Raw genomic sequence first — 21,414 nt, 5'->3', positions numbered from 1 at the left:
ATTAACCGGAACGACAATGTAAAGTCCAATTATTAAAACTCCGATATAAAACGATAAGAAACTATCTTCCCTGTTTGGATGCGAGGAAACTGAAAGAAAATTTGAGAAGAAAAGAAAATTTAATAAAAAAAAAATTCTTCCTCTTCAAGGCACAACTTCTCACAGGTCTCTACCAGCCACTCGCTCTTCTCCAGTTCGACCCGGTAACACTCTCTTTCTCTCTCTCTCTCTCAACATCTAATTGTAGGTTCAGAGAGAGATACTTTCACTACTGAAAGTTTCTCTGGGTATTGATTTCCAAACTGGGTTTCATTGATTTTATGAGGTTTACGCTTTCTCAGGATGCTTACATTGACATACTCTCCGCCATTCATTACCAAAAGATTGGAATCGATTAAAATTTCCAGGAGTACAAGAAGCATTGTGGTAAGCTTCTCATGTTTCTGAATATTGTAACTTTTAGTTGATAATAATAGAGATTTACTCGTTCTATTTTGATTGCGAAGATAAGATAGAAGATGGCAACTAGGAATTTGATGGTGGGGAGCGCTTAAAATGTGTTTTCTGTTTATATATATAGTTATTTTATGAAGAAAAAAAAAAAAAGACATCTTTTCTGTTCTTGTTATTTCTTGGCATTCAAAAAAAATTTCAGGTATGTGCTGCAAAAGGCCCAAGACCAAGATATCCTCGAGTGTGGAAAACAAGAAAGAGAATTGGGACCATTTCCAAGTCAGCGAAGCTTGTTGATTGTGTAAGCTTGCTTTTTATTTCCCCTGGTCTTGTTCTCTTCTAATTAGATTTTCACAGCATATATGATGTAACGACCTGAAAAAAATGTTAGCCAAAAGGATTAGTAAAGTCACAATTAGAGCTTTCTATAATTGCTTATAAAATTCAGTCTCATCTAGTAAGGACTCAATGTATGACTTAACACCTATGAGGTCCTTTATAATCCACCCACTCTGTGTAAGCTAATTATCTTCCTAAGGTGAGACTGGGGTGGTACAATCTCTCCCCCTTTAAATCCCTAGTGTCCCTATCAGGCTGTCAGGGCTACATCATATAGTGTTTCAGTATTACATGGCGTTACTAGATTGCTCTTATGCTATTTGTAACGACCTAGGCAAAGCACTAGCTACGCAATCACTCCAAAAGAATTAGTCAAATTACAATTGAACCTCTCTAGAATCACTTATAAAGTTTAGTATCACTTAATAAGGCACAAAAGTGAGACTTAGCACGTATAAGCTCATTTATATTCCACCCACTCTATGTGGGCTAATCAACTTCTAATGTGGGATTGGGGAGTTAGATATGAGTGGGTGCCAACTTATGGGACTGGGGAGGTTGCCCATTTTACTATCTGGATTCTTTAAAAATCTATACTGACAGAATAACATTTAAAAGACGCTTTCTGGACAAAAGTTGTTTACTGTATTTTACTCACTTGAGACAATCATTTTGCGGGCTGTGTTTTTGTAGATTATGAAATTGTCAAATGTCAAAGAGGAAGTTTACGGGGCTCTTGATTCATTCATTGCCTGGGAGTTAGAGTTTCCTTTAGTTACAGTAAAGAAGGCACTGAAGACTCTTGAGAATCAGAGAGAATGGAAGAGAATAATTCAGGTACATTTAGTTTGACCAACTTTTTTTTTCCCCATTAATGGTTAACGATTATGAAATCAAGCATATTACATATGGGGGCTGTAGGTGACAAAGTGGATGTTAAGCAAAGGTCAAGGAAGAACAATGGGGAGCTATTTCACATTACTAAATGCCTTAGCAGAAGATGGTAGACTTGATGAAGCTGAGGAGCTTTGGACAAAATTATTTATGGACAACTTGGAAAGCACCCCTCGTGTTTTCTTTGATAAAATGATTTCTATTTACCATAAAAGGGGCATGCATGAGAAGATGTTTGAGGTATCTCTATGTCATCTCTTTTTAATATCTATATGTTTTGATATTCCAATCTTATTGTATATGTTATATATGAAACTTCAGATTATATTGTTTTTCCTTGTGCCCTTCCCCTGGGGCAATTACTCATAAAATAAAAAAAAAATAAAAAAATAAAAAAATAAAAAATAAAATTATTATTTTTCCTTATGCCACCTCATGCTTCATAGTCATGAAGTTAGCACTTGTGGTTGATGCACAAAGCTTCTGGCTATGGAATGTGTAAGAGGCGAAGCCTTAATGATGATCACAAAACAAGCAGACATTCTCTGTTAACAGATCATATCATAATGTTACATACCTATGTTAGACGTGGCAAAAGCATGGAGGCAGCAAAAGATGCCGAAGCCCTAGCTGAAGAAGACCCAAGTGGCGGCTGATCCGATTTCAGGAAGTAAGGGAAAAAGTTAGTGCTCCTAAAGCACGACTTTTTGGTAGGAAAAGGATATTCTTCGATGGAAAGAATTCCTATTAATAAGGGATTTATATTCCTATTAGTACCAGGATTATTGGTAGGAAAAGGGAAGTTCTTCTATGGAAAGAATTCCTATTAATAAGGGATTTATATTCCCTCTAGAATTAGCAATGAGAAATGATCTTTTACCACCCCAAGACACAATTCTTGACCACCTTACCCATGTGGCAAGGTGGTCCCTTAATTAGCTTTAATGTTTTTTTTTTCTAAAAAAAAAAGTCAAAAGTAAAAGTTGTCACGTGGGCAAAGGTGGCAAGAAGTTGTGTCTTGGGGTGATAATGTATTACATCTCATTAACAATATTTACATATCGTTCCGTGTTTTATATTCAGCAATGTAACCTATAAGTAGGGGTTTTGAGAAAAAAAAAGGGTATAAAGAAAATTATTATTCAACTCTTGTAGTTGCTTGGAAGGCAATGATACCTTGAATACCCTACTACCACACCATTCACATTCACCATAAGTAAACTCAGGAAAACAGATCATGCGGCTTTGCCTCTCACCAAACCTATCATCCGTTCCCAAACACAAGCTGTAACACATAATCAGAGTTAATCCCATAGGATCTATCTTTCAAATTTTACCGAAACTTGCATATCAGACCAACAATGACACTGTTGTAGATGGACATCTTGTCTGATTTGAGCTGCTACAACAGATTACAAACAAGAAATCCTATAACTCCAGTAACTAAAATCCACACCTTATCCTTTTCTAGATTTAGATTCTTTGCTGACAACCTTGAAAATTAATACATGAAATAGCTTTTTTCTTAAGCTAACACCTTATGTTTACTTTCCTGGTAGTTAATTCATATTCTGATCTTAGAAAAAGAACCATCAACCTGTGCACAATTTTTTTTTTCCTATCTAAAAGTGTTTGATTGCATGGTCTAAAAGTCTGCCCAAATATCCATCAAGAAATTTTACCACTAGCACATCTAGAAGTGTTAATAATTATAGGTATGGAGCTTTGCTGTCAAAATTAGTTCATTATCTTTTGATTTTACAGATTCAGCAAGCTATTCTTTTCATCTTTCTTGGAGAGTAATTAACTGCATCTCTGTATTTGTTGTGCCAAGTTTAGTCTTGTCCTGACTCATTTTCCTAATCAACATAGTGTTTTAACACCATCGACCATCATTCTACCTTCTGTTATTTTGATTCTGTACTTCATTTCTATGGCACAAGACCTGATAGCAGTTTGTATATTGGATGCTCTGCATATATTCTCTCGTAGATATTTGCTGACATGGAAGAGCTTGGTGTCCGACCAAATGTTTCAATTGTTTCAATGGTTGGAAATGTCTTCAAAGAGCTGGGTATGATGGACAAATACAATAAATTGAAGAAGAAATATCCGCCACCAAAATGGGAATATCGATACATCAAAGGAAAACGTGTTAAAATTCGAGCAAAGCATCTAGAAGAATCCAATGGTCCTGATAAAGATGCAAGCAAGCATGGGGAAACTAACCAGACTTCAAATGATATGTACGATGAAGCTGAAACAAGTTCAGATGAACTCAACATTGAAGCTAATTATTCTGGCAAAGATGTAATCAAGCAGGAGGAAACTGGCCACACTTCAAATGAATTTTATGAGGAAGCTGAAACAATTTCCGATGAACTCGAGACTGAATCTAATTATTTTAGCAAAGATGTAAGCAAGCATCAGGAAACTGGTCGGACTTCAAATGAATTCTACGAGGAAGTTGAAACAAGTACAGATGAAATCAAAATTGAAGCTAATTTGTGATCTCAGTCGGGTTGTGTTCCAAGATGTGTAGAGGCAGTCATTGAACTTGATCTGCCTGGCCTTCCTGGATAGTTGCAATCGTGGTGCAGCCAAAAACATGTTGTCTTTGTTGTCTCCATCCTGGAGTGTATCTGGAGGCGATTAAACTGTAATAGCAACTGCAGAACAAAATTTTGGTGCTTAATTATATAATTTTTTCGAAGAAGTGATGTAGGATGTACTGCATTAGGAACTGGTCATTTTTTAAGACTTTCTTCCCTTTTTCCCCTTTCTCATATGGGTGTGTAAATTAGACACTTATGTACGAAATCAACTTCAAGAAAGAATGGCTTCTTGAAATTAATGGAGCTGCTTAGTTAAAAATTATTTATAAGACATTTTAATCTCTGAATATCTGTACCTTTTATGACATTCGGTCTACTCATGTATCTTTACATCCTAAGAGCTAATTAAAGAAAAAAAAAAATCTTGAGAGCTAGAACTCTAAAACAGTATGTAAACAGGGTGGGAGAAACCTTTTTCATTGGATAAAAAAAATAAAAAATAAAATCCTTTTATCTTTTCCAAAACGAACAGGTTTCAGGATCACTGGTCACCTTTCATCACGGAGTCATTGAGCTCCAATGGCAACTAAAAGAATTTGTGCCAAAAACACAATCAACGTGCAAAATGAGTTTAGCTCGCCACCGGTAAAAAATTATTGGACTTTTTTGTGTAAAAATAAATGGCGGAAATTGTAAGATTAGGAGAAAATTCTAGTATTTTATTATTATTATTATTATTATTGGAGGCAATCTTCGCTATTTATTTTTGCATAGGAAGATCTCTAATGTGTTTTTTTTTTTTTTTTTCTCCACACAAGCCAAACTCCTAAAAAATAGACGGAAAAGAATTGAAGACCTCACGCCAAGATTTGGCTATGTGCCTATGTTTGTGTTTTTGTTTTGTCTTTTATATTTTATTTTCTTTTATCAAGACAAAAATATTAATAAACAATTTAAAATATATATAAAAAAAAAACCTAGATGAACTCTCATTTTATGCTCTTTAACTCTCAAGTGCTTTAAAAATTACTTTTCTCTGTTCTAATGAGCCACTTTTTTAAAATACTCACAGCAGCTTCACTATTTTAACTATTCGCTATCACTATTCTATTCAAATAATATTTTTCTAAACTTTTTTGTGTTTATCTATTTAATCTTTTTTGAATGTCTGTCTTTTCCTAACGGTCATACTTTTTTAAAATTGTTTTGTTTTTTGAAAAAGTTTTTTGGTTTATTTTGATAAAATGTATTAATAGTCGAGGCCACATTTAAAAATCTATTTAAATAATTGATATTCCAAAATAATTTCCAGCATTTGGAAAGCTCCCAAATTTTTTTTGTTTCTTTTTTATATTGATAACATAAATTTTAAAAAATATTACTAAACAAACATTCAACATGTCAAAGTTTGGTCAGATTGTAAAGAAAGGAGAAAAAATAAAAATAAAAATAAAAAAGAAATAAAAGAAATGACAATTTTTATAGTTTTTTAATGATTTGGTAAGTGAATGGTACTCATCAAAGTTTGTGAGTACTGTTCACTTACCAAATTTTATTGGTTAAATTGGTGAGGTAGTTGTCAGTGGTTTTTTTACATTTTCACTAAATTGTCTCACCAAATTAGTTTTTTATCTTGGTGAGACTATTATGAATGTTTAAGATGACTATTGAGAGGTGAGAGCATAAAAATGAAAGTTCATGTAGCATTTTTTTTTTTTTTTATTTTACATTTATAAAATATTGTTCAAAAACATAAAAACAATTTTCACATTCATATCTCATAAAACACACTTTTTTCTTTTTCTGTTTTTTAGGTAAAAAGAAAACTACAAAACACCTTAACAAATACTTCTCTCTTTGGTTTGCTATAAATAATTTGGAATAGTAATATAAACTAAGAGCATTCTTAGCAGCCTTATCATTTTAGCTAATTTGGTAAAAACACACAAAAATACGCTCAAGCAACCTCACTACTATGAGAAATGCTCTACTTCCTAAATATTTATCCCCAAAAGTGATTTTCAAATGATGTGCCATCATCCTATGAGATGATAATACATTTCTCAAAATGATAAATCACTATAACCAAAAAGTTTTCATGAGTGAACAGCCAACAATAGTGAGTAAAGTTCATTGACCAAATGATTAAAATATCATTAAATTTGTTTTCTCTCTCCTTTTTTTTTTTTTTTTTTTTGTTTTCTTTCTCCCATGCTGCCCATTCTCTTTGGTCCTCTCCCTTGTAATGCTGACTGCTGAGTAATGGCTTGATGAAAAAATTGATGAAAAACTTGAATATATTTTTTAATCTTACGGTTTTTGAGGTCTTGGGTCGTTTAAGTTAATTGGATGGTTTTTTCTTATGTTTTCTTAGCATTCAAACATAAATGTTCTGAAATTTTAATATGAGAGTAAATTTTCGTATTCAGAAATATGACCATTAAATAAAAAAAAAAAACAAAATTTTAAAAATATAACCATTAGAAAAGACAAACATTCAAAAAAAAAAATTATAGAAAAATAATAAAGAAATTTGAAAAATATTATTTATATAGAATAGTGATAGTGGATAGTTAAAATAATAAGATTGTTAAAATTTTCAAAAATGTCAATGACTAAAATAAAAAAATAAAAAAATTTAACTATTTTTATTAGTAAAATTTAGTAAACGTGTCTATTAATAAAAAGCAATCAAATCTGGTGGGTTTTGTGAAACAGGAATTTGAAACCACCCATCACAATGACAATATCCCCCTTCCCTCTATCTATCTGAGCTTTCTCACAGAAACCCATCCACAGTCCACACCCACCACCACTACCCCATGGCCTTCCCAACCGAACCCATCTCCCACTTCCTCCAATCCACCACTTCCAACCTCCTCTCCCTCCTCGCCTCCCATAAAACGACGTCGCCTTCTCCAACCCCACCACCACCCCACCTCACCTCCAAATTCTGCGTCCCACTCATCCTCCCCCCCAACTCGCCCTTCGATTCGGGCCTCTCCACCGTCAAGGGCGACGTCCCATCGCCACCTTCCGATTCAAGCCCCTCCTCCGCGTTCCCCTCGACGGTCAGGGTCTCCGGGCTCAACTCCACCGGCAAGGGCGGTGGGCCCGCCTTCGTGGGCCAGGTCTTCAGCATGTGCGACCTCTCGGGGACCGGTCTCATGGCCGTCTCTACCCACTTCGACATTCCCTTCCTCTCCAAAAGGTACGCACCCTTGCCCTTCTATAATTTCCCACAAGTCCAAGGGTGTTTTCTGCAATTGCAGTGACTGAAATTCTCTTTGATTAATTTACAGAACACCCGATTGGCTTAAGAAGATGTTCGCAACGGTTACTAAGAGCGAAAGAAACGGCCCTGTGTTCCGCTTCTTCATGGATTTAGGCGATGCAGGTACGTTTTGATAGTAGCTTTTCGCCTATCCAACTTGATCAGCTTTTCATGGTTTTGAAAGACCATTTTCTATTCGTTCTTTGTGCTGTAGTGGCATACGTTAAAAGGTTGAACATTCCTAGTGGCGTGGTGGGTGCCTGCCGTCTTGATTTAGCATACGAGCATTTCAAGGTACTGCTTGTTTTGTGTATTTATAATTTATGTTCATATAAATGTACACATTCAGGTTGCTTTTCTACTTGTGATGGCCTTCATTATGTCAGTATGTGACTTCTTGGACACTCCCATCCATATTTTGGTTACATTTAGGTTGCTTTTGGCCCTGCAATTTCGCAAGATAAAAGTAACTTTTTAAAAACAATGGCGGAAAGAGTCCCGTTTGAGAGTGAGTTTGAAAAAAAAAAAGGGTGATTTGAAAATGTAGAAAAAAGGCAAGACTTTAAAGGCCAAAACCGCGATTTTACCAAACAGACGCTTAACTTGCTCGAAGCTTTTTGTTAGTGAAGTTTATGTAAATAGGAAAGCAAGCTTATGTTATAATATTGATGTAAGCCAGGAACAACCTCTTTGCGAATGCGTGCAATTGAAGATGAGAATGTTCAGATGTATGATTAACCATGTTAGATGTTGTTTTGGAAAGATGAATTCTTAGATCTTTGTTGTTTTGAATGAGTTCTTTCCCAAGATTATATGCAGGTGTGTGTTGTTTTGGCTGGTGAAATAATATAGAGAATGCATACAAATGAGTGATACCTAGGATGTGGCAAGTAATTGGTTTTAAATTTAAACTTAGTTACCAATCAAAATTTTTTTTTAACTTAGTTATCTAAATTTATCTTCTTGTATTGAATTTCATTTTTAATCTCCTTCTGGATTAGCTTTTAAGTTGTTCAATATGTGGCATGCAGGAAAAGCCTCATTTATTCCAGTTTGTTCCGAATGAGAAACAGGTATAGTATGGAATGCATGTGATTTTATACATTAGAATTTAGCATTTCTTTCTTATACTTAACTATTTTTTCAGGTCAAGGCTGCCAACAAGCTCCTGAAGACAATCCCACAGAACAGCGGAAGCAAAAAGGTTGATGGTGTTCCAGTTTTTAGTGCTCAAAACTTGGATATTGCAATAGCAACTACAGATGGAATTAAGTGGTAAGTTCTGCCATGTATGTTCATTTTACATAGTTCTAGGATTCTAACATGCAGATAAGTTGGTTATTTCTTGCTCTCTTCTTCTTCTTCTTCTTTTTTTTTTTTTAAATAAAACATTAGTGTTAGTTTGACTGTATAAAGTGTGGACATCTTTTTTTTCACATAACAATTTGACAAATAGGCATAGTAGTTTGATGGATTTGAATCTTCTTTTTTTTTTTTTTTTTTAATTCAACCTTCTTTGAAGGATTTGGATCTTTATTTTAACCCATCTTAGTTTTTCTTTTTCTTTTTAGTCAAATATGGTAGTCTTCTCTTGTTGGAAATGGAAATGCTGATTGTTTTGCTCCTGTTAATACTGATTCCTTCTTCTATAACCCGAGCTCGGAGAAGGAAGAGATAAAAGGGACCTATGGAAAATGTGGTCAGAAATCCACGATAGAGTCCTTATACATATTCACTTTATGTGGAGATAACTTCAGAATTTTTACTTTTCCAATTCAGGCTAGCTTCCATATTGCATCATTATTTCTGTAAATTCATCTAGATATTACCAATTTATGGCTCATTGCACTATTTTTTTAATTTTTTCTATAAAACTGTATTTTTGAATTGATAATGTTCACTCTGTTACTGTTTTTTCCCATCAGGTATACTCCCTACTTCTTTGATAAAGACGTGCTGGATAACATTCTTGAAGAATCTGTTGACCAACATTTCCATTCTTTAATTCAAACTCGGCACATGCAGCGCCGACGAGATGTTACGGATGACAACCTTGCCGCAGAAGTAATTGAAGAGATGAGTGATAGCTTGTGGGAGCCTCCAGAGGTATGAAATTTGTCAGTCTGTTATTACTTCTTGGAATAATATCGAATGTCAAAAACCCAGTAGTGATAACATATCAGATGGAGGGATCCAGAAATGTCATGTTCATTCTATTATCTCTTGCCAGAAGTGACCCCTGCTTCTTCTGCAATAGAAATTGAATATATGAATGGATAAAGATATAAAAGGAAAAAGAAAAAAGTTGAACAACATCTGCTACCCTTCTACTACTTTTTGACTAGTAATAAAAATGATAAGTAACTACCCTCCTACTACAGTAATGTGTAACGTTTCTTGTTTGCTATGAATTAACAGGTTCAAGAACTGCTGGATGAGATGGGCAATCCTGGAATACCTTTGAGTGTTATTTCAAAGGCTGCTGAAATGCAGCTCCTTTATGCAGCTGACAAAGTGATCCTCGGTAACAGGTGGTTGCGGAAAGCCACAGGCATACAACCAAAGTTTCCTTACATGGTTGACTCATTTGAGAAAAGGTATGTCTACTGCCATTCTTTAGTTTCACCCATTGATTATAAATGTTCAGAATGTGATTTACTTGTATGCCTTTACACCTTGAAGATCAAAGTTTCAATGGCAGAGGTTTATGTAGGATGTGAAGGATTTTGTGAAATCATTCCGAGAGGGATTGAAGGTTTTCAATGTTTGGAGAAGGGGTAATAGGGCCAGCCAGTTTCTGGAATTGGGTGTTTTCGCAGTGGATGGTCAGAAAGGGTTGATTATGCTTCTTGAGGGGCGCAGAGGGAGGGGATGGAGCTACGTATGCTGTTGTATGCAGCGGTGCTTCGTGCGGAGGCCAGAGTTCCATTGAAGACAAAGACGACAATGGTACTTTCTAGTGAATCGCTGGGTAATGACCGGCATTCTGCTATTGATCCGTTGGGCAACATTTGTGGCACCCATCCCTTTGTTCGAGGCAAGTTTTAGTGTGCAGATGGTGATGCAGACGATGCTTGTGACGAAGGGGAGCTTTTTCAGCAAGGCAAGGACTCCTCTGGTCAATGCAAGAAGACTTGCCTCTTTGATGCTATTGACGAAGGGGAAGGCATGTGCGTTAGAAAGGAGCAGTTGAATACTCTTCTTTGGGCGTGGAAGGGTCAATTGTTGAAGGTGAAAGAGGAGGTGGAGAGGGCTTTGCGGTTTATTCTAAAAGGTTTGGAGGGAGTGGGCTGGTCTCTAGGCTTTGGGCTCAAGCGTAAGCCCATCTTAGGTGGGCACGATTCAGAGGGGGGAAATTATGGGCGCCTAAACATAAGACTAGGCCCAAGGTTTAATTCAATTCAGGTTTGGTTATTTTAGGGAAGCACACAGGGCATGCCTATAGGGGTGGGGATATTAGCATTCCTAATCCAAGTGATGATCCACCTTAGAAGACGCCAGAGGTGCGTCTGGCTATGGTAATTGCGGCTGGTACAGGCCAATGTGATGGGGTGTCTTCGTCCAGCACATTGGGCCTTCTTTCGTAAGGTCTGACAAAGTTGAGATACAACCGGTGGCTTAGAACGTGTCACCAGAGGTGGTTCTGTCGAAGGTGATTGCATTAGAAGTTTTTTCGTCAAGTTGGTTTTGGGCCGTTGTGCACAACCCAGACTCCTTCGGCTAGGTCAGATATTGCTGGTGAGGTGCTACTTCTCTCGGTTCTGACGATGGAAGCAGCTATTGTCCTGGGCATTTCTTTTTCGACAAAACCCGTGGCTCAGCCGTTGACGGTGGTGCAGGAAGTCGACTCCTTGTTGCCACCAAAACTTGGTTTGGAGCCCTTGATACCGGTGGCGACTAAGCCAGTGAACTGCTATAACCGTAAAACCAAGGATAGCCGGTTCACAAATATGGAGGATAGTTTGCTTGCTAAGGCCGTGTCGATGTTCGTTGTGCCGCCAATGCAACCTTCTGTCGTTGTGGTGTCGAAGCCTTTTGTTAAGACTATAGCCACTGTGAAGCGGGGGTTTCTCAGGCCCTCGCCTGAAGTGTCGGTTGCTTCATTGTCGGCTTTGGCTGTAATGAAAGATGGTGTGTAAGAGGTTTTTCCCTTCCTTTTGGATGGTTGTTCCTCTTTCATTCCAGTTGTTGACAAGGGTGGTGATTCCAAGTTGACTGGTTTGATTCAATCTCAGAAGTGGCTGGTAGGCTTTGGTCTGTCTTTGGAGACAATAGTGTGGGATTAGGGAAATGATTTTTGGGATGAGGAAGATAGAGATTTCCCTTACCCTTTGGGTGTTCCCCCACCCTACCATGCCCTTGGATTGGGCTTGGGGTTGTGATAAGGATGGTCGTCTTGTGGTTGGGGTATTGAGTAAGGGGTTTGAGGATGCAACTTTGGCGCTCCTGTCAGCCATTGAAGAGGATCTTCATTAGGAGGTAAAGGGTGCGCGTCCTAAGACTATAGGTAGAAGGGAGCTATTGAACTTAGAAGGCTCCATAAATTATGACACTTCTTGTGCATCCTCTAGGCATGGGAAATGCAAGGTTCACGTGTTGTAGCGTTGACTACTTCATGTGGGTTTTGGGTTAGAGGGCTTATGGTGCTTTGTGGGTTTCGGGTTAGTGTGCTTGTCGGGTTTGAGGGTTATCGGGTTGTGGTTTTTGTTGTTTTCTTTGGGTGTTTGTTAGGTGTTTCATGTGTATATTGTATGTGTACTTAAGGGCACCTTACGTTTTTTTATAAAATTTCCATTATAGAGATTTATGTAGCTCATGCAGAATTTAGCAACTTGATCTGCCCTGCCAATAGATTCTCAATGCTAATATTTAGCTGATTAAATAATGTAGGGCATTTTATTTATAGTGTCCTTTAATGTGATCAAGAAGACATGGGAAGGTTGCTTCTGGCATTGGGACCCACTGTCAGGGACTTCCTTCTTTAGTGACCTCATCAGCAGCCTCCATCTTCTCTTTACAGCTGCAAAAGCATGCCTTTTGATTGCATGCATTACTAGAATTTTCTGAAAATTAAAAATTACATAATGGAAAAAGGTAATTTTTAATTTGTAGTTCTGTAAGTTGCTTTCAAATGGTTCAGTTTTAACTAAAGGATTACTTGAAAATATGAAAGTGGACTTCTCAGATGGAAGTTATTATACTTTATTGCGTATGCAACTATAGATTCTTTCATTTATGTCTGTGCTTTGTGTTCCAAGGCTAGGTGGCAGTTGTCTTTGTTTCAGAACTGCACTAGAATATATGCTTCGCAGTCCTTATCAAGACATGACTTTTTATGGATGTTTTGAGGCCAAAGGCATTGTTGAAACTTAGGACTTCCATATGTTTTATCTTAGTAATTTGCAGAAAATGTGTTTGTTTGCTTGCATTGATTTTGGTGGGGTTGGTGATAGACAAAATCACCACCCATTGTCTTTCCAAGGGTATATATATATTTGGGAAGTTACCCTGGTATTGTTTGATTGCTCCAAGTATATAAGACCATACAAATTGGGAAAGAGTGGAGAGCCAAAAGCAGTCCACACACTTGGGGGCAGGATGTGTTGGTATGGTGTAGCTTTGGGGCGGTGTAGTGAGGCTCTTGCAAATTTGTCACTCGTTCACCACTCATGTTAAGGTTTCCTTTTGTTGTATCCAACACAAGAGAGGTCTGATCATGAATTTTTGTGTACTCTGTTAGATATTTAATTTTGATAACATGTTGGCGGAAAACTTATGTTTTTAAATGTGATAGTGGATTTGGTTGCCATTTTGACCATGGATGTGGACCTTGTGGCTGAGTCATGTATATGAGGTGTGCATTTTAGGGTTTTCCCTTGGTTTCTATGCATAAGTTCTTACTTATGTTTGCGTACGACGTTCAGGTATTGCAGTGGGGTTACCATAGTCGAATCTTGTAATTTGGGAACATTTGGTTTCTAGTGACCAACAGTTAGTATTGGGGGTTTTGCCCTTCAACTATCGCTCAATGCTAGTAGAATTAAAACCTTAATGCAGTATAGTTGTTTAATTATACTTTGTGCATAAATATGGTAATGCATATGAATGACTTGAGTCAATCATTGAATTTAGTGTTTTTAAGAAAGCATTTTAGCACCATTTCAACAGTATGAACTAACTGGCCAAAAACTTGTCAAATTAGGCTGTTTGTTTTGAAAAGCTGTTTTTGACAGTTGGTGGGCGATTTTACCTACTAAATGTTCACATTGCAAGACTTGAGTGCAACTGGAACCTTTAGACTTAATGCATTAGGGACTATTGGGTTCTGCATCTCTTGAGTGCCTTTGTATCAACAATATCATTGTTATGTTGCAGGAGTGCAGCTTCTGTTCTGAGAGCATTTGAGTCAACCAGCTGTCTTGCCAACTCTGAAGTGGAAAATGATAGTAAAGATTCTCAACACCAAGGCACTTCAGAACTTACATTAAAAGATGATATTCAAGCGGACCGACACAAACCCGATTTCAGGTTGCCTTTTGAAGGTTTGTTTAGTCGTCTGTGGTCAAAAAAGTCATACCAAATGGAAGACTCACCAAGGGAATGCATAAAACAAAACCTACAGCCGACTCCATTTCTTCCAAAGATTACAATGGTTGGAATCTCAACTGGGGAAGCTGGCCAGATGAGCAAAGCCAGTTTAAAGAAGACAATGGAGGATCTAACAAAAGAGTTGGAGCAGACAGAGCAGGGAAATGCCATAGGTAGTAGTAGTAGTAGTAGTAGTAATGAGTTCAAAATTGAAGATAGGGATCCACTTTTTGTGGCAAATGTGGGCGATTACTATTCTGGCATGGCAAAGACTGGTTCAGCTAGATGGGTTCGTGGTAGAAACATTTAGAGGAACCCTGATTAAGGAGATAATTGCTTTTGCTGGAATCAATTGTGAATATTTGTTTCTAGAACAAATACTCCCTCCCCTGACAAAAAGAAGGCAAAGCAAAGAAGTTATATGGTAACACCATTGTTTTGGAGGCCATATTTCTTGCTTGGATAGCAGCAGCTTCTTGGGTGTCTGTCCAAGTGGATGCATTATGTCTGCCTTAACGTTTTGCCATCTGATCAATGTTGTGAGGTGATTATCAATAGATATTGATTGTCATTTAGTTGAATTTTGTATTGTTAGATGCTTGTAAAGCAGAATGAGTTTAGAAGTAAAAAATAATAATAATAATAATCCTTGCTGTTGCCTTGTCAATCCTCATGGTCCTGGAGACGAGTGAGGAATTTTTGGAGGAATAGGGCTTCCTTGTATTATAATGCTTTTACTATTGAAAGTTGTGTAATAAGCTTGACTTTTTTACCCTCTTACAAAGGTGTTCAAATTGTTCATAGATCGAAAAAGGTAAGTAACTGTATGCGTATAATTTGGTAGAATTATGCAATATATCCTCTTTTCGAAGAGTAGTACTATGTATCAGTATTACACAAATTTCCTAAAAATATTTTATAATGTTGATGTGACAAGGTCTAGTAATTGGAATTTTTTTTTTTTTTTTTAAACAATGGTTGATTCAATAGCTACTGAAACTTATTATATCAGTTTTGTGGGATATTGGTGAGTGTTTTGTATAGTATGTACTATGTAGAAGAGTAATGTTAAATATTACATTTTTATCACATTCTCATTTTACTGGTTCACATGACAGCCTTTTTTAATTTTATTTTTTTTAACAATGGTTTTTTTTTTTTTTTTTTTTTTTTTTTTTTTTTTTTTTTTTTTAACAATGGTTGAAGTAGTGTCCTTCAGTCATTTATCTTTTTTTTTTTTTTTTTTTAAAAATAAATAAATAAGGGTTGATGTATATTGTCATGTAAAATAGGGGTAGAATGGGTGGGTATAGCATTTAGCATATAAGATATATTTGTTGCTTGATGAGTACGCATATGGGTGGCTGTAAGTTGAAAATAATGTGTTTTGTGTGTGGAGTCTAATACGGAGTAATTCTATGTCATATTTATATCTTTTTTTTGTTCTTCTAAAATAAGGTGGTTTTTAAAATTACCATTAAGTTTGTGATTGATCAAAATTCAATTTTGAACAAATGGTAATTTTAAAAGTTATGTCATTTTTAGAGAGGCAAAAAAAATATGAATATGACATTTAGAATTACTCGTCTAATACGCTCCACCCTAAATGAAGAACTGTGATCAAAATAGAATTCAACGGGCTAATTCTATTTATTTAAAGTGAGAGTATGGGTTTGTTAACGTGTCCAAAAATGACCAAGTCCAAATATAAAACGACTATACTAGACTAGTCTTCTCAAAAAGAAATAAATAAACATGACTAATAATAAATTATTAGCCCAAAGCGTAGGTGGCTGTAAGATCTATGGGCTATAAAGCCCACAGTCGAATGGTCCGACTCCGACTCCTACTACAACTACTGCAGAGATTTCTTATACCCTCTATATAAATTCACCTTCGACTAAGCTTTTGATCATAAGCGTTTCAAAGAACAACCCCCAAGTTTTGCATACTGCTTTTCCTCAAGTACTGCATCATCATCTTCTTTTTCTTCCAGGAAGAAGAGAAAGAAAGACAACAACAATCTTGCAAGGATATGACGTCTGAGTCGGCAGATTCTCCAATGTTGCAACAATGGCTGAGTAGGGACAGAAAACCCCTTCATCATCTCCTTCTCCCACATGAACTTTACGGCCACAGCGATGATTACGAACATAAAAAACTCTTAGCTCTCCATCTACCACATAATCTCTATGGCCCCAACGCTCGCCAGGAGAAAAAACCCTTTGCTCTTTTGAAGAGAGCAAACCATGATCTCCTTCTGCTCCCACATGAACTTTACGGCCACAGCGATGATTACAAGCAGAAAAAATTCTTAGCTCTCCATCTACCACACAATCTCTTCAAAGAGAGAAAGAAACACCACAATAATTCTGAAGAGAGTAATGGATCACAGAGTAACACACCCACGAATTAAGAAGCAAAAGCTCTTTTGAGTTCCAAAACGACCATGCATCGATCGATTACAGTCAACATTTATCTTTCTTTTTATCTTTTTTCTTTTTTCTGTAAATCAATATTTATGTTTCTTTTAGTTGTTATCTTGTGGTGATAGTGTGTATCTTTATCTACAAAAAGTTATCTAATTATCTATTTTAGAGTCAGTATTGCCCTTTATCTCCAAGCAAGAGTGTAGGACTTGTAATCCAAGTCTAAGTCGATGTTGTAATGTTCCTTTAATCATCAATAAAGAAGTTAACATAATTAATTTAAAATTTATTTTTTAAAATTATGATCGAATGATTTAGAGAATCAAAGATAAAATTTAAAAAAACAAAAATGAATAAAATTTGAGTAAAATTTAAATTTTAAAAATTAATCCAAACATATTTTTTAAAAATAATAAAAAAACACTGAATTACCAAACATACCCTATATTTCTCAACTGGAAAAATACTTTTGAGGCCGACTGGGGCTAGCCATGTCGCTTCTACATCTGCAATGGTCGGGTCCCGGCCACTCAGGCTCTTTGAGTCTTGATGGTGTGGTTAATTCGAATTCATATCTATATTAGTCCTATTAAAATTACATGTCGTGAATCACATATTCTAAAAATAGAATTTGAATATAAACTTTAATTTGTCGCTATAATATTAAATTATTAATGATTGATGAGGCACAAATAAGGGCCAATATTGTCTCAATGTTTAGTGTTTACTAGTACAGTTACAAAGTAAAATAATCACATGTTCTAACAACAACTATTAGATACTCTGTTAATTATATTTAAAATGTATTTAAAAATTAGCAAATGATATTTGTACATATTTTTTTAGAGTAAGAATCGAGAAAATGCTTGAGAGTACCCATAATATTGTAATTTTAGAGTATTCTATTCTTGTTTTATAGAGATTTAGTCTCTTGTTTTAATTCTAAAGGTTTCGCTGTAGGCTTTTTCTTATTGGGTTAAATAAAGATCGAATTTTGACCCAAAAGAAAAGAGACTTAGATATTCCATTAATTATATTTAAAATGTATTTAAAATTATATGCTTCGAAGATTGTTGTCAATTTTATTTTATTTTTTTAAAATGAGAAATTTTAGAAAATCCTCCTCAACTTCCATTCAATTTAAACTAACCTCATTAAAGTTTAAAAACTTTTAATTTAAACTATTGAATTTCTAATTTTTTTCAATATCACCATTGGTTAAGATTTGACATTAAATCAGACGTCAAAAATGGTGAAATAACTTTTATACTCCTAAAACTTTTATAAAATTTCAAATTTACCTTTAATTTTAAATTAAAAATAAAAAATAAAGGTAACCCACAGCTAGGTTACCTAATGACATACGGTTTCTCTGCGTCACATTCGTTAGGATTTAACAGAAAATCGTAATGAATGAGGTTAAATATTGTAAAAAATTAGAAGTTTCATGTATAAATTAAGAATTTTTTAACTTTATGAAGATAATTTTAAAATGTCTTAAAATTATGGGGGTTTGTGAACGGGTCACAAAAAGGGGCCCACTACCGTTTAGGTGTTTACTACTGCTACAAAGTAAAGAGCTCTTCTACACATCCTCTCATCATCCCCTTATCACTCTTTTATAATAAAAATTAATCTTTTTTTTAAAGAAAAGAGGGTGGTAAAAGAGAATGAATGGAGGATGTTTAGCATTTCTCCGAAGTAAAATAGGGTTACCTCTACTTATATAACCATGGCGGAGTGAGGGGGGTGGAGGGGTCAAATGCCCCCTCACCTCCTAAGAAATCTCTTTATCCTTGGCTTAACTTTTTTCTATCTCCCTAGAATGCCCCCTTCAACAATTCATCGAGGGCAAACTTGCCCACCCATTGCCGTGTTTTTTTTTTGTTCTGTCTGTCCTAACTCAAAACGTTTCTCATTTCTGTAAGGTAAAAAAAAAAATACAGAGTCGAGAGGTTGAAGAAGGGTCCGGATGAAGGTGGAAGACAACATGACAAGTGACGAGGCAACATTTTTTTTTTCTTATCTCCGAAAGGATCAAAACGCAGCGTCAAGGGAAGTCTACAAAGAGTCAAGACTCAAGAGTCATCACTCATCAGTCAAGTCTACAACTCTACAGACTTGAGACTACAGCTACAAGGACAACTGGACAAGGACGAATCGGATCAAAATCATCAAACAGATGAGTAATAAGTCTAAACAAGCAGCGGCGTCCTTTTGGAGACTTAAATCTTTCTCATAAAAATTAAAAGTAAAAAGTAATTTACTGTAGCTTGAAGACATAACAAATTAACAATTAACAAGCAGTGGCGTGGGGCGTTACTCGAAGTCTAAAAAAAAATTTATTATTCAGACTCTCTGAGCTGCGTAGAGCCGTGTGTCGGGTGCGACTGTGCGTGTCAATGGTGTCATGGATTGAATGTCATATCATAAAATATGTTTGTTTTTCTATAGCTTCGGCCTTCACTCTTCAGATCTTGTGACTTGTGGCTTGAAAAATAAGAACACTATTTTCTTCCGACTCAAACCATTCCATGTATGTAATAAACTTAATAAACTTTCGATTAAGGTTTAAGTTTTTATATTTAAATTGTTATTTTTAATTTATTTGTTATTATGTTTAAATTTATTTTTTTAAAATTTAATTATTTATGAATATATATAATTTTTGTTTTATATTTTAATTATATAAAATATATAATTATAGTTGATGAGATTATAAAGAATAATAATTCAATTGAGTTACAATCAAATTCTAAAAGAGCTTGTATTGAGGTAAATTTAACAAATCTACCGACCATCCTTACTTAAGAAAAAAAAAATTATGGTTACCATCTTAATGATAGAGACAACATTCGAAGAGTGTATCTACAAAAAATACATTGTCAACCATTTGACTATAATTTTTCACAAATACAATTTGAAAACAACAAATTAATTAATTTTTGTTGAATTTTATTTTTTTATTCATCGAAAAAAAAAAAAATTCTTGATCCCCTTCACCCAAAATCTTGGTTCCCCATTGCTTTTTTTGTTTTTTTTAATTTTGTCTCATGTTCTCTAAACTACCCAAACATAATTTTAAAAAAATAAATTTTCTTGGTATTGACAATTTTGAATATAATAAAGAATAATATAATATAATAAATACACACCAAAACGAGCCCTTAATAGGTTTTTTTTTTTAAAATAAAAAATAAACAAGTACGTTTTAAGAATTTTGACAAGAATGAATGAAAAATTCAAATAGATGGTTGAAATTTTAAAAAAATAAAATAAATAAAAAATTGAAAGGCTGATACTTAAAATTAACTCATTTTAAAGTTTTAAAGTTTAGTTACCTTTTCATAAAATTTTAAAAAATAATAAAAAATCGAGAATTATAAATGAGATTTTTCAGTAAAATAAACTCGAAACAAAGATAAAATGTATAATTAATAATCAGTTATAATTGCCCAAAGCGTGGCTGCCCGCCCGTAAGATCAATGGGCTATATGGCCCACGGTAAAACAAAACAAAATAAGAAAATTGAAGGAAAAAGGGTGTAATCCATCGTCAACAAGGAAAAACGCTCTTTCTTTGAGGCCAGTACTTCAACGTAAAACCGACTCCGACTCCGACTCCAACTCCAACTCCAACTCCATCTCCGACATCTCCAGGATTTCTTATACCTATTATATATATTAACCTTCGCCTAAGTTCAGAGAGCAACTCCAAGCTTTGCATACTGCTCTTCCTAAACTGCAGTCTGCATCATCATTCATCATCTTCTTTTTCTTCTAGGAAGAAGACAAAAAGTTCCACCAAAGAAAGACAACAGTGAAAAAAAAAAAAATCAATTTTGCGAAGGATGTCTGATTCGGCAGATTCTCCAATGAAATCTGATCTCCTCCCACATCAACTCTCCAGTCCCAACGCACGCAGGTTGAAAAAACCCTTACCTATCCTTCTCCCACACGAACTTTACGGCCTCTACAGTCGTGGGGAGACAAATCACACGGCAGCTATCCTTCTATCACATGAACTCTACGGCGTCATCCCCCGCATGGAGCGAAAGAACGGCCAAGATAACTCTGAAGATAGCAACGGATCACAGCATAACACACCCATGAAGAAGCAGCTTTCTGAGTCTCTCAAAGGCCATCCTTCCAACCCACCCATTTTTTTCCCGCATGAGTTCTTCCATCGCCACAATCGTACGGAGAAAAGTATCCCACATCAGTCGTCTCATGAATCAGTGACACAAAAGAGCGCCCACGATAGTTTTGAAGAGAGCAACGCATCACAGCACAAGTCAACCAAGAATAAGCGGAAGCTCTTTTGTTTTTTGTTTTCGTTTTTAATCTTGTCTTTTTTTTTTTCTTTTTTTTTTTTATGAACCAGAAAATCTTTTGAGTTCCAAAACGACCATCTTTCTAAACTGAACCATTCACTCATTCAGTACGTCTGTTAATTGGGTAGCGACGGAATGACGATTGATCTTTGTACGTACTTTTGTTTTTCTCTCAACTCTTTTGCGAGGATCAAGCTAATCCAGTTGTATTTAAGTCTTGACCAAATAATTGAATATCCAGAATACAAAATAAAAATTAGTGTTTACTTTCACTTGATGATATCTATCTCTTAGCATTGTATGTTGATTATTTAATATATTTCTCACCTTGAAAAACTACATTAAGCTTAATAATAATAATAATACCAAAAAAAAAAAACCCTCAAACAGAAGGTAAGATCGTGTCCTTTCAAAGATAAATATTTTAAAATTACTTTGAGACCGACTAGGGCAACCCATGTCGCTTCTACAGCTGCAATTGTCGGCTCAACAGCCTTTTCGGTAACAACACCTACAAGTTTTGCAAAGCAAACCGGAAGAAAAAACAAA

The 21,414-nt window shown here is 35.4% G+C and overlaps 2 protein-coding genes across 2 annotated transcripts; both read left to right on the top strand.

Annotated features, from left to right (window-relative positions):
• The first annotated feature begins 31 nt into the window (after nucleotides 1-31).
• LOC133858271 (pentatricopeptide repeat-containing protein At4g21190) lies at nucleotides 32-4,574 on the top strand. Its single transcript, XM_062293703.1, has 6 exons — nucleotides 32-203; nucleotides 342-426; nucleotides 656-754; nucleotides 1,486-1,629; nucleotides 1,714-1,926; nucleotides 3,679-4,574. Exons 2-6 carry the CDS (start codon nucleotides 343-345, stop codon nucleotides 4,195-4,197), a joined length of 1,059 nt encoding a protein of 352 aa, XP_062149687.1. The 5' UTR covers nucleotides 32-203; nucleotide 342; the 3' UTR covers nucleotides 4,198-4,574.
• A 2,377-nt stretch (nucleotides 4,575-6,951) lies between these two features.
• Nucleotides 6,952-14,906, top strand: LOC133858270 (uncharacterized). The gene is made up of 8 exons (XM_062293702.1): nucleotides 6,952-7,452; nucleotides 7,544-7,638; nucleotides 7,730-7,809; nucleotides 8,547-8,588; nucleotides 8,663-8,790; nucleotides 9,441-9,621; nucleotides 9,934-10,112; nucleotides 13,891-14,906. Exons 1-8 carry the CDS (start codon nucleotides 7,064-7,066, stop codon nucleotides 14,411-14,413), a joined length of 1,617 nt encoding a protein of 538 aa, XP_062149686.1. The 5' UTR covers nucleotides 6,952-7,063; the 3' UTR covers nucleotides 14,414-14,906.
• Nucleotides 14,907-21,414: the final 6,508 nt, after the last annotated feature.

This window comes from Alnus glutinosa, chromosome 1 (assembly GCF_958979055.1).
Source record: "Alnus glutinosa chromosome 1, dhAlnGlut1.1, whole genome shotgun sequence".
In the NCBI taxonomy this organism is placed as follows: Eukaryota; Viridiplantae; Streptophyta; class Magnoliopsida; order Fagales; family Betulaceae; genus Alnus; species Alnus glutinosa.
This window is presented reverse-complemented; position numbering and strand designations above follow the sequence as displayed.